The sequence below is a fragment of the Vespa mandarinia genome, chromosome 24, assembly GCF_050613455.1.
Source record: "Vespa mandarinia isolate Hongniang chromosome 24, ASM5061345v1, whole genome shotgun sequence".
NCBI classification, from domain to species: Eukaryota; Metazoa; Arthropoda; class Insecta; order Hymenoptera; family Vespidae; genus Vespa; species Vespa mandarinia.
This window is the reverse complement of record NC_140833.1, coordinates 1,447,134-1,460,000: the sequence shown is the minus strand read 5'-3', so window position 1 is coordinate 1,460,000 and position 12,867 is coordinate 1,447,134. Positions and strand designations below refer to the sequence as shown.

At 32.3% G+C, this 12,867-nt stretch overlaps 1 protein-coding gene across 1 annotated transcript; it reads right to left on the bottom strand.

The window, feature by feature from the left end:
• Positions 1–3,186: 3,186 nt before the first annotated feature.
• LOC118442416 (uncharacterized) lies at positions 3,187–5,493 on the bottom strand. Its single transcript, XM_035867976.2, has one exon. The coding sequence runs from the start codon at positions 5,206–5,208 to the stop codon at positions 3,829–3,831; it is 1,380 nt and encodes a 459-aa protein (XP_035723869.1). The 5' UTR covers positions 5,209–5,493; the 3' UTR covers positions 3,187–3,828.
• Between the last annotated feature and the right edge of the window lie 7,374 nt (positions 5,494–12,867).

Genomic DNA, 12,867 nt, shown 5'->3' with positions numbered 1-12,867 from the left:
TTCACGTGGACATACAATACAAGAGCGTGTTGTTGCTCGGTAGGAGCGGCCGCGAGATATTGGTATGATACATTGAGACAATGAGGCGTAAATAAGATAATGGTGCGTCGTATGCTCGCGCGCACGTTTCGCGCGAGCGCGCGACTACGACAGTAGAGTGAGTAGTTTAAGTGCTCGAAGGGTCGAACTGACCGACTGGAAGAAATGACAGAAAGAGAGAGAGAGAGAGAGAGAGAGAGAGAGAGAGAGAGAGAGAGAGAGAGAGGTGAGAAGGAAAGAGATTGTGTATGTAGTCTACGTTACTTCGATGGTTGGATGGATTGATGGATGGATGGATAGATAGATAAAACCAGTGAGAGAGAGAGAGAGAGAGAGAGAGAGAGAGAGAGAGAGAGAGATGACCGGTTAGGATCACCAGATGGGATTGTTACCCGCGGCCTGCACACCGTACAGACGTGCTTTGCATTTTTATACTTTGAAGTTCTCGTCAAATGTTCTAAATTAATCCGATAATAAATTTAATTTTTAAATTATTTTATGTAATTATATATATGTGTGTATGTGTGTGTGTGTATGTGTGTTTCTGTCTATCTGTCTGTCTGTATGTGTATGTGTGTGTAGGTACGTATGTATTTATATATATATATAATATATATATATATATATATGTACGTATGCATATATGTACACATATTGTATGTACGTATGAATGTATATACACATATTGTATGTACGTATGTATGTTTGTTGTATATATGCATGTATATATATATGTATGTATGTATGTATGTATGTATGTATGTATGTATTTATGTATATATGTTATTCTTTAATCGTAATGTAACGCGATTTTGATTTTTTTTTCTTTTTTTTATTATTTATTTATTATTATATTATTATCGTTGTTGGTTTCCTTGTGTTGTTGTTGTTGTTGTTGTTGTTGTTGTAGCAAAGAATATTTCTTAAAGCTTCGTTTAATGTTTCCTTTTTCTTTTCTTTCGTTTTCTTCTTCTTTTCTTTCTCGTTTTTTCTTTTTTCATTTTTCTTTTTTTTTTTTTTTTTTCATAGAGAAAAATCAAGCGCATCGATTCTGTACGAGAACTGCAATTTTTCCTTTTGATTTTTTTTTTTTCCTTTTTTTCCTTTTTAATTTCAATTTTAATTATAATTTCATTGACTTACCTACAATATTTCGTAAATCTTCATTTAATCGTTTCTTTTTCTTTGTCGCCTTCTGAATTCGTGATTTGATTTAATTTAAGAAAAAGAAAAAAAAAGAAGGAAAAAGAGAAAGAGAGAGAGAGAGGGAGAGAGAGAGAGAGAGGGAGAGAGAGAGAGAGAAAAGAAAAGTATCTAAATATATTTTTTATTATTATGACGTATAGTATCGACAAATTTTTCATCAATTTTCCGAAAAAAAAAAGAAAGAAAAAAAAAAAAGAAAAAAAGAAAAATGAAGAAAGATCCCTTCGCAGAGAATAAAACGATATCCTTATTGAATATAAATGAACGTCGATCATAATCAAATTTAATGACAATCAAAAGTAATAAGAAAGAATTATCGTAAAATTAGTTTACGATGTTTCTCTTTAATTTTATGGTGCCGTCGGTATAATAATATAATTTCTCATTTTTCAGATACGTTCGTTTCATTTTCGTTCATTCCAAATATTAACTCCGACGATAAAAAAAAAAACCATATATATGTATATACTGAGAGATAGAAAGGTAAAATAGAATAGAATAGAATATAGATAGAAATAGATATAAATAGTAATTAGATGATTAATTTTATTATCCTTTCGATGTTTTTATTATTTCGATGGTTTCCTCCCTGTTACTTTTCTTACGAAATTTAATAAAAATAAAATAAGAATACACCGTCATTATTATTATTATTATTATTATTATTATTGTTATTGTTATTGTTATTATTAATCTTTGTTCTATTTTAATTGAATTATTGCCCGTTCCCTCTTGCCCGCCTGTCCGCGTTAAAATCTTGATCGATCTTAGAACGAAATTATCAAATAAAATTTATTTAAGATTGAACATTGACGAGATATTTGTTTATATAATAAATATTATATTACATAGTGTTGTATGTAATATAATTTGTATTATTATTTAAACGAACGTTTAAGAATTTTGTTAAACTTTTTTATGATTAAACGATTTTATTTTACGTGCGTGTGTGTGTGTCTGTGTGTCAAAAAAATTTGATTTAAAGTTAGAGGTTTAAAGATTTAGATTTTTTTTATTCCAAGGATTAGAATGGATTAGAGTGGATCGATATATATATATATATATATGTATTAGGGTATAAAATATATTAGACATAGTTTTTTTTTTCTTTTTTTTTACAAAAAGGTGTTGAGAACATTTATTTTCGTATTTCCATACACATTGTCAATATGTTTGCGGAGACTAATGATAGAGAATTCGTTCATTTCTTCCTTCTTATTTATCCTTTTTTATTTTATAATTTTTTGTTTTTTTTTTTCTTTTTTTTCAATTTTTTTTCCTGCTTTTTTCTTTTTTCCCCCCCCCTCGCATTTATTTCCTTCATTTGTTTACTTTTCGCTTTTATTTTTTCGCCTTTCTTTTTTCTTTTTTTTTGCTCTTTGATTTCACATTTTCCCGTTCCACGATATAATACACATATATGCAGTAATTTATAATACATCTTTAGCACAATAACAATAATCTCTCATCATCATCATCATCATCACCATCTTCTTCTTCTTCTTCTTATTCTTCTTCTTCTTCTTCTTCTTCTTCTTCTTCCTCTTCCTCTTCCTCTGTGTTTATGTATTTTTTTTTTCTATGTACACAATATGCATATATATATGCATAATATATATATGCATATATAAATATATGCACAATATATATATATATATATATATATATATATATGCATATATCTATAACAGGATTGACGAATTTGTTTTCTTTTCTTTTTTTGTCAACACTATCATCAGATATTTTTAATTCGTCAATCGAAGTTAGACTAAATGAAATTGGTAACGAGATATCTCGAACTTAATGACTACTTTTATATAATAATAATAATAATAATAATTAATATATATATATATAAATATATATATATATATATATATATGTATATCTATTTACAAATATTATATTACTCTACTAATACATATTTGCATTATAATGACTGTCTCGATAGAAAATAATCTCGTCAAGGTTTTCTTTTGTTCTTTTTTTATCCTATGCCTATTTAAAAGAGAAAGAGAAAGAAAAAAAAGAAAAAAGAGAAGAGCGAAAAAACGAAAACTTTTACATATACTACATATGTATATATTACAATTCGTATTTACAGGTACGTATGACTCGATGATTTAAATTAAAACAAAACAAAATAAAATAAAATAGATAGGATAGAGAACAAAGAGAGAGAGAGAGAGAGAGAAAGAGGAAGGATTAAAAAAAGAATAATCCAAAAAGAAAAAGAAGAAACGAAAGAAATGAAAAGTGTGAAGATGCGCGAGAAGAGAGCGATACCATAATTTTCTTTTCGTTGAAAGAAAAAAAAAGGTAAATTTGATGAAAAACAAAAATTAAGAAAGAAAGGAAAAAAAAGAAAAGAAAGAGAGAGAGAGAGAGAGAAAAGAGATAATCCGTGCACGAAAAATGATAGGTGAAAAGGTGCGAAATTATTTTCTCGAAAAAAAAGAAGAAGATAAGAGCGCACAAACGATAAAATGGATAGATACGAAATCATTTTCCGTGAGGAAAAATATATATATATATATATATGTATATGTATATGTATATGTGTATTCATATACGTAAAATAATTCAGCTTTGTCTTCCGGTTAAAACGGTGATAGGTTTTAACAACAATTGAGGTGGACTATGAGGAATCGGTCTCGATCCTTGCTGTACCATTGTATTACCACAGATTGTAACTGGCGGTGAGTGCGGTGACATTGGTTCAGGACTGCTACCCGGGGAACCCGTATTCGATGTCGGTTGGCTCAATACCACCGACGGTTGATTGACTTGATACCTCGTTTGTTGATTGAAAACCGCGACGGCGGCTGCCTGTTGTTGATGTTGTTGATGTGCAGCCAACGATCTTAGTGTGGTATAAAAGTCATAGGGATTACCTGAACCTGGAATACCAGGTGGTGCGGTAATCCCGGTTGGATAACCGGCGGTTGGTGTTTGTAGTAACCTTTCCATAGAGAATGCACCATGTGCCGGTGGTGCGGCGGTTGCTGGTACGGCCTGTGGTTTACAAGGTAAACCATTCGTAGTTGTTGAAGAAGGATTCGTCGCTGAGCCTGGTAAAAGACTACTAGGATAACCGGCTGGTGTACTTGAATATGTCGCCGCTGTAGCCGTTGGATAACCAGCAGCCGCGGCACGATGTAAATGATAAGGTAAAGTATAGAGCGACGCTGGCCAACCTGGTGGACCATAAGGACTTGGATATAATCCACCGAGTACTACACTTCTTTTGAATGCAGCTAAACGTGACCTTGATGCAGCTGATGATCTTCTTCTTAATTTACCAGTCGTACCACCTATAAATACATCCTCGGAACTTGGGTCCAACATCCAATAATTACCCTTACCGGGATCGTCGTAATGCCTTGGCACTTTTACGAAACATTTGTTCAATGATAAATTATGACGGATAGAATTTTGCCAGCCTTGTTTATTGTTCTCGTAATAAGGAAAATTCCTCATTATGTATTCGTATATCCCGTTAAGAGTCAAACGTTTTTCCGGGCTTTCACGTATAGCCATCATTATCAATGCATTGTAACTGTACGGTGGTTTTTCCGTTTTTTTTTTAACCTCGTTCTGTTGTTGTTGCTGCTGTTGCTGTTGCTGCTGTTGTTGCTGGTGTTGTTCGTCCTTTGTAATATCACGTTGATCATCCGTCGGATAGTTATGATTCGCTTTATTTGAATTTCTCGAACAGTCCAATGGTGGTGGTGTCTCTGTACCATCACCGGTTACATCCAAATCACTGGAATCATCGCTATCATCGGCGTGTGACGCGTCAGATGATATCGATTGAATCGCCGACGGTACTGGAGTAGTGTTACCTCCGGTACAAGCTTCCGGTAATATACTCCTAATACTAAAACTACTTTTAAGGGCAGCTCGCGGTGGTGGCGATGCTGTCACCGTGTGCTGTTCATTTGAAGCTTCCATGTTAACCATAATAATCTTCTTTTTTTCTCCCCCCCTTTCTTCTTTTACTCAACTCACTCGATAATCGAAAGAATTTCTAATTCGAAACGTGAAGATTTTTTACTTCTTTCGGTGTCTCTTTTGTTTTTTTTGTTCTTTTTGTTATTTTTTTCTTATTTTTTCTTATTTTTCTTTAATAACGATTAATAAACACTTGTCCAATTGATCGTTTTAACGATACTTTTTGTTTTTGATCTTTTTAATTTTTTTATTCGTAATTTTCCATTCTTTATTCCTTTAAACGAACACACTGTCTCTTTCCTTCCTTCCCTACCCACCCACCCCCGCCTTTCTCAATTCCTTGTAACACAATAAATGCACGATAACACACTTATTATTTTCCTTTTGCTAATATTCGATCTTGTACGAAGTATTTATAACGCGAGAAATAAAAATTTCTCACACGAAAGTTCACCGTGTTATCATCATCATTATCATCATCATCATCATCATCATCATCATCATCATCATCATCATCATTATCATCATCATCATAACAATAACAACAATAACAACAACGGCAAAACAATAATTACAACGAGGACGAGGACGACGAGGACGACGAATAACAATGACGTTCTTTTTGTTTACGACAACAACGACAACAACAACGACCACGACAACGACGAGTAATGATAAAAATAAACAGACCAGACCGAGGCGCTCCTACGGAGCATCAGAGCGTTCTGACCATTTCCCCCGCCACGTACCTTCTTATACCAACCGTTTAGTCACGCCTACTGTGTATTCAATTCGAACGTAGTGACAACGAACGGACCAATCGGGATAGAGTTTATCCCACGATACCGTATATCCTAACGCTTTTAAATCCCCCCCCACCTCACCTTGATCATGTTTTCCGTCCAATGTTTGACAGCAAACAATGCAAACAGCGCGCATGGTAAAGGAAGAGAATACATCGACTTTAATGGTGTGGTGTTGGTAATGGTGATGAATGTTAGTAGTGTAGTAGTAGTAGTAGTAGTAGTAGTAGTGATAGTATAATAGTAGTTGTAGAGTAATAGTAATAGAAGTAGTAGTAATCGTGTGGTATGATAGTAGTGGTAGTAGTAGTGGTAGTGGTAGTGGTGGTGGTGGCGGTAGTTGTTGGATAGGGTGGGGGTTAAAGTTAGCAAGCCGCTCCCTACTCTCTCCCTCCACTATACCCCTCCTATCGTCGGTACCACCACTCCCTAGAATCTGGGGCTAGCAAGTAGTAGACGGGTTCTGCTGCTTCTTCGCCAACTTGGATTATACCTACGACCAGTAGGGTGTGTTGGTACACGCCATTCGGGTGGGGGAGCGCAGCCGCAACGCTACTCTCATATAAGGCCGCGTGTGCAAACAAATCCCTGCGTATCTATACTCCGCACTTCTACGCCCTCCCTCGAGGATGGCGGGCTTGGAAGGGGTGTTCTGGTGGTTACTCTACTATAGGATCCAAATGTCACTTCTATTTTTTCCTTTCTTCTCTTCTCTTTCCTTTCTTCTCTTCATTTTCTTTTCTCTCTCTCTCTCTCTCTCTCTCTCTCTCTCTTTCTCTCTCTTTTTTTCTATTTCGTTTATTGAAAGGGTAATCAAAAGAGTCGGGCGGAGGGGGTTGAAAAGGGGATGAAAAATGCGTCGTTCAATCATCGTTGTTCTGAATGTACGACGTTTAATATGTAACTAAGTATTGTTAAATATTGTAAACAGATATTTATTTAAATGGATCGATGAATGAACGAATATTTCGTGTCTAGAATGAGAGAGAGAGAGAGAGAGAGAGAGAAGGATTTAATAGATTTAATTTCTATTTTGATTTGAATCGAAAATTTTGTTTTTTTTTTTCTTTCGATGCTCCTAAATTCGACGATTTGATCGAAATACAAATTGATTTGTTATTTTTACAAAATTCTATCCTTCTTTCCACCATTTCTCTCCCGCCCCCCCCCTCTCTCTCTCGATCTTTTTTAATCACCTCGGTAATTCTCTCAAATAAATTCTATAATTATTGGAAATATTTAAATGTAATAATCGAAGTAATAAAAAAAGTAATAATCAAAGAATTTGTCTGATTTGAAATTAATTATATCGTATCGATCGTGCATTTCTAATTAAATATTAGACAAAATATTTTTTAGTTCGTTTTTCTTTTTTCTTTTTTCTTTTTTTTTTTGTAACTTGTCTAAGTAAAAGACAGAAAAAAAAGAAAGAATCGTGGACGTTAGATCGATAATTTAATTGATAATTTAATTCGTTAGATACAGACGTACATATATAAGATGATTTTAAGTATATTATACACACACACACACACACATATATATATATACATATATTATATAACTAACCCCTACTCACGTGTAAATACAAATCGCGTTCGATTGGGTCAAAACTTTTTACGACGCTTGTTGGCCTGTTACATTACATTCCTCTCTAATCCAATTGAAACGTCGTATACGAAATGAGATATAATGATCACCCGTGGCTCTCTAATATCATCTAACATCTAATATTCTTTCTCTTCCTCCTCCTCTTCTTCTTCTTCTTCTTCTTCTTCTTCTTCTTCTTCTTCTTCTTCTTCTTCTTCTTCTTCTCGCGTTCGAGAGTTTGACTCGTCGGTTTCTTTTGATGTATGTATATACATATATATATGTGTGTGTGTGTGTCTGTATGTGTGTATTTCGCTGTTTCGTTGTCTACGAAAAAAAAATAGATAGATAGATAGATAGATAGATAGATAGATAGATAGATAGATAGATAGAAACAAAAAATACAAAAGTTCATAAATCTTTAAAAGATCTAACCACTCGACAATTCTTCCATTTCAACCCCCCACCACTTCTTCCCCTTAAATAGATTCGATCTAGGAAACTACGCTTAAAGGTGGTCGGACTATAATAGCGACGGTCCAAAAGGAAACGTTATAAGATCAAATGGATAATTTCGTTTTGAAATGGGACCACCACCATAGTGATTTTAATTTCACCATGTTAAATATATTCAACATGTATGTATATAAAACGTAATAACGTAATTTACGTTTATTATAATGGGATTACATTTGACGAATAATAATTATGAATCTAGTATTAAAATCTTATATTAAAATTTTTGTTAAAATATTAATAGAAATTTCTTATAGATTTATTTTTTCATTATATGACATATTCGTTCATACGAACGATAATATAAATAAAATTATTAAATTATAAACAAAGATATAAAGAAAAATTATATAAATATACATATATGTAATAGTAGTAGTAGTTTAATTAATACATATATATATATATATATATATATATATATATATATATAATTTGTTTCTTTTTTTAAATAATTTTTCAATCGACTAATTTCAAAAATATTATTCTATCATGGTCTATTCATTTGTATTTTTTTATTATTTTTATTCTTTTTTGTTTTCTCTTCTTTTTTTTCTTTTTCTTTTTTTTTTTAACGAACGATAGTTTTCGCCTAATTTCGAATTAGCAAGAAAAAATTGAAAAATCAAATACCCTTTAAATAAATTTTAATTTTAATTTTAATTTTAATTTCGTTTACATCCTAATAAGATTAATTAAGATTAATCATTAATTTAACCTGTACAAAAATTTAAAAAATTGTAAAAAAAATTTCAAGGACACATCGTTAATAATATTTTCTTAAATAGTCTCTTAATGAGGAAAAAAAGTGAGACAGACAGACAGAGAGAGAGGGAGAGAGAGAGAGAGAGAGAGAGAGAGAGAGAGAGAGAGAGAGAGAGGGAGAAGGAGACTGAGGGTGTTGCTGAGGTAGCAAAATTTAGTGGTACTAATACATCAGTATCTTTCGAAATTTTTCTTTCGAAGGATATTCGGCTAGAAGGATCCCAAAGAAGAAGTTCTTTTTTGCAGTGCCGGTCTATACTAACATCTTTATAGATTTTTCGAGACCTGGGGTGGGCCCCCCCACAGTGAAAAACGTCGTCACCCCGTGGCGAACCGTAGATTTAGTTGCGTCCCTGCGTTCCTTTACCTCTATCCTTTATCTATATACATATATATATATATATATATATATATATATATATCTTTCTCTCTCTCACACACACACAGACACACATTCCCTCTCTTTCTCTCCTTTACTTTCGCATTCCTAAACGAATCGTCCAATTGTTCTTATTATTCGTCGTTTGTTATTATTCAATTCTTTTTTCTTCAAAAATTATTTTTTTTCTTTTTTTTTTTTTTTTTTCTTTTTTTTTTTTACTTCAGACAAATGTAACATCACGTGAAAATGAAAGAGAAAAATAATAATAATTAAAAGAAATAGAACGATAGCATGGGAAAAAATGAGGATGAGAAAGAAAATGAGAAAAAAAAAAAATAAAAAAATAAAGAAATAAATAAATAAAAAGGAAAGACAAAGAAAATGAAAATTAGAATGAGAAAAAGAAGAAAAGAGAAAGGAGAAAGAGGAAAAGAGAAATGCAATGGGACGAGGTCAAAGGCACGTTTTACTCGCCGCTCACCCTCTCTCTTCACCCCCTGCTGTGGGGTGGCATCCTCCCTTCTTCTCTACCTACCTCCCTCCCTCCCTCTCTCCCTCTCCTCCTTTACGCTGTCCCTCCTCACGCTTTACGAAAAAGGAAGAAAATAAAAGACGTGGACAGCCGCGACCAATCGTAGCCCCGGAACGTTCATTGCTTCATTATCGTTTCGGAATACCGCATTCGTCGCGATCCACAAATTCAATGAGCTTCCATTTCCTCCTACGTTCTCTCGTTCCACACGTGTCCCTTACAATTTCAATGTATAGGAAAGAGAAATACGTATATATATATGTATATATGTGACAAGGAAAGGAAAGAAAAATAAAGAAAGAGAACAAAAATGAATCAGACGGAGAATTAACGAATGGTCTGCTCGTTAGAACAACAACAAAAAAAAAAAAAAGGAAAAAGAAAGAACAAAAAAGAAAAGATAAAGGATCGATGGATATCTTCGATTGATTTTGGGATTCTCGTGGGTTTTTAAGTTTTGTTGAAAAAAAAAAAAAAAAAAAAAAAAAAGGAAGAAAAATGACTTTATACCCATTTCGTTGATCAATTAAAATTCAAGAGAAAAGGGGGGAAGAAAAAAAAAGAGAGAAAAAGAAAAGTGAAAGAAAAGAAAATGAGGAGGGGAAAATAAAAGTTAATAAAAATTCAATACAAATTGGGCCTCGTAACTGTGAAAACAAAATTTATATAAAATAATATTTATAATAATAATAAAAAAAAAAAAAAAAAAATAATAATAATAATAATAATAATAATAATAAACAATAATATAAATTTATACAAACAAACAAAATTTATACATACTTTTGTTCTTTTTCTTTTTTTTTTCTTTCTTTTTCTTTTTTTTTTTTTAGAATATTCAAATACCTTCCCACAATTTTTAAGAAAAAGGAAAAAAAATAATAACAAAAAATAGGGATCAAAATCAGAGAGAGAGAGAGAGAGAGAGAGAGAGAGAGAGAGAGAGAGACAGAGAAATAGAGAAAGAAAAAAAAAAAAAAAGAAAGAAAGAAAGAAAATCAAGGAAGAAAAAAAAAAAAAGGAAGACGAAAGTATTATAGATACAATTGAACAGTTTCAAAAGGAGCGCATCGAATGTTCAAAATCCCAGCACTCATTACGTCATTATCTCGAAGTATATCCGCTGATCTAAATTCGCCATGCACTCGTCGTTGCATTAGTCACGGACCTTTTCGAAAGAAGTAATACACACCTAGATAGATACACACACACACATACATACACACATACACATACAGAGATACAAATATATAAGCACACGTGTATCAAGGAATAAGATATCTATCTTGGTATATCTCTTCTCTTCGTCCCTCTTGTACAAAACCTCTTCTTCTTCTTCTTCCTCCTCCTCCTCTTCTTCTTCTTCTTCTTCTTCTTCCTCTTGCAGTTCCTCTTCTTTTTGGTTTGCCATTATTTCGTCACCCATCCGTCCGTCCGTCGGCCCCACCTCCCCACCCCCGCCCCCAATCCTCCCCTTCCCGCCCCCCGATCCTCCCCTCCCCCGCCCCCGATCCTCCCCTCCCCCGCCCCCAATCCTCCCCTCCCTCGCCTTCCATCTACCAAGCTATCTATCTTTCAACTTTTTCCAGAAGCCGAAGGACACTCCTCGTGTCGTGCGTCAGGTAGACCCCCAAGTATACACACGAAGTGGACCAACAAACGAGTCTATTTGCCCGACAAAGACTCCGGAAAAGCTATGAATTTTCGGCTTGGTATCTTTCTTTTCTTTTCTTTTCTTTTCTTTTCTTTTCTTTTCTTTTCTTTTCTTTTCATTTTCTTTTTCTTTTCCATTCTTTCTCTCTCTGTCTCTCTCTCTCTCTCTCTCTCTCTCTCTTTTTTCCTTCTACCTTTGGAGATTCCGATTGGACGAGGAGAAATGATCGAGAGGATCGAAGAAGACGACCGGGATCGAGGAAATGTTAGAAGGGATGAAAAAGAAGGGGTGAGAAGTGTTTTCGAAAGAATGAGGGAAGTGAAGAGAGTGTGGAAAGTTGGCGATACCTTTCTATTCTATTTCCGTGTATTCTTCTAATATTAAAGTAAAGCTATCGATTATTTATTTATTTATTTATTTATTTATTTATTTATTTATTTATTTATTTATTTTATTTGTTTTATTTATTTATTCGTCTATTTATTTTTTTGTTTTATTTATTTTGTTATTCATTCGTCTATTTATTTATTTATTTATTTATTTATTTATCTATTTATTCGTCTATTAATTTATTTATTTTATCTATTAATTTATTTATTTTATTTATTTATTCGTCTATTTATTTTTTTTATTTTATTTATTTTGTTATTTATTCGCCTATTTATTTATTTATTTGTATATTTATTTATGTATGTTCTTGTTCCCTTTTGTTTAAATATATATATATATATATATATATATATATATATAAATATAAATATAAATATAAATATAAATATAAATATAAATATAAATATAAATATAAATATCTGATCGATTTAATTATTTTCTTTTTTTTTTTATATCATATCAATGATATTGATATTTGAATTGATATTGAATTGATAATTTTTCAATTATTGTAAATATTGTAATCATATTGATCTGATTTAAAAACACGTATTATATCAAAGATTTTTATATCAAAGATTTTCTAATACGAATTGATTTGATCGATTTTAAAAAGATATTATATATATATATATTTTTTTTTTTCTTTTACTTCTGTTTTTCTATTATTTTACTTCGTTTTTTTCCTCTTTCTTTTTTCTTTTCTTTTTTTTAAATTTTTTCTTCTTATCGCATCGCAGTGTCGAGGAGAATCACATTTACGAAAGTCAAGTCGAAGATCACGTGGTCTTAGATATAATGGAGATCAAAGATTTTGTTTTCTATTAGTATGTCAAAGAGATTCAAAAAAGAAGAAAAAAAGAAAAAAAGAAAAAAAGAAAAAAAAGAGGATCAGATTCAAACGGATGATCCTTGTGCGTAAAGATCTGGGCACCGCGTTCATAGGCCTTATGGTAAAATCTATGGATACTCTTTGAGCTTAGTCCTACCTACGACTTTTTCCACGTCGATGGAGAACAAACATTTCGTCGTCAAC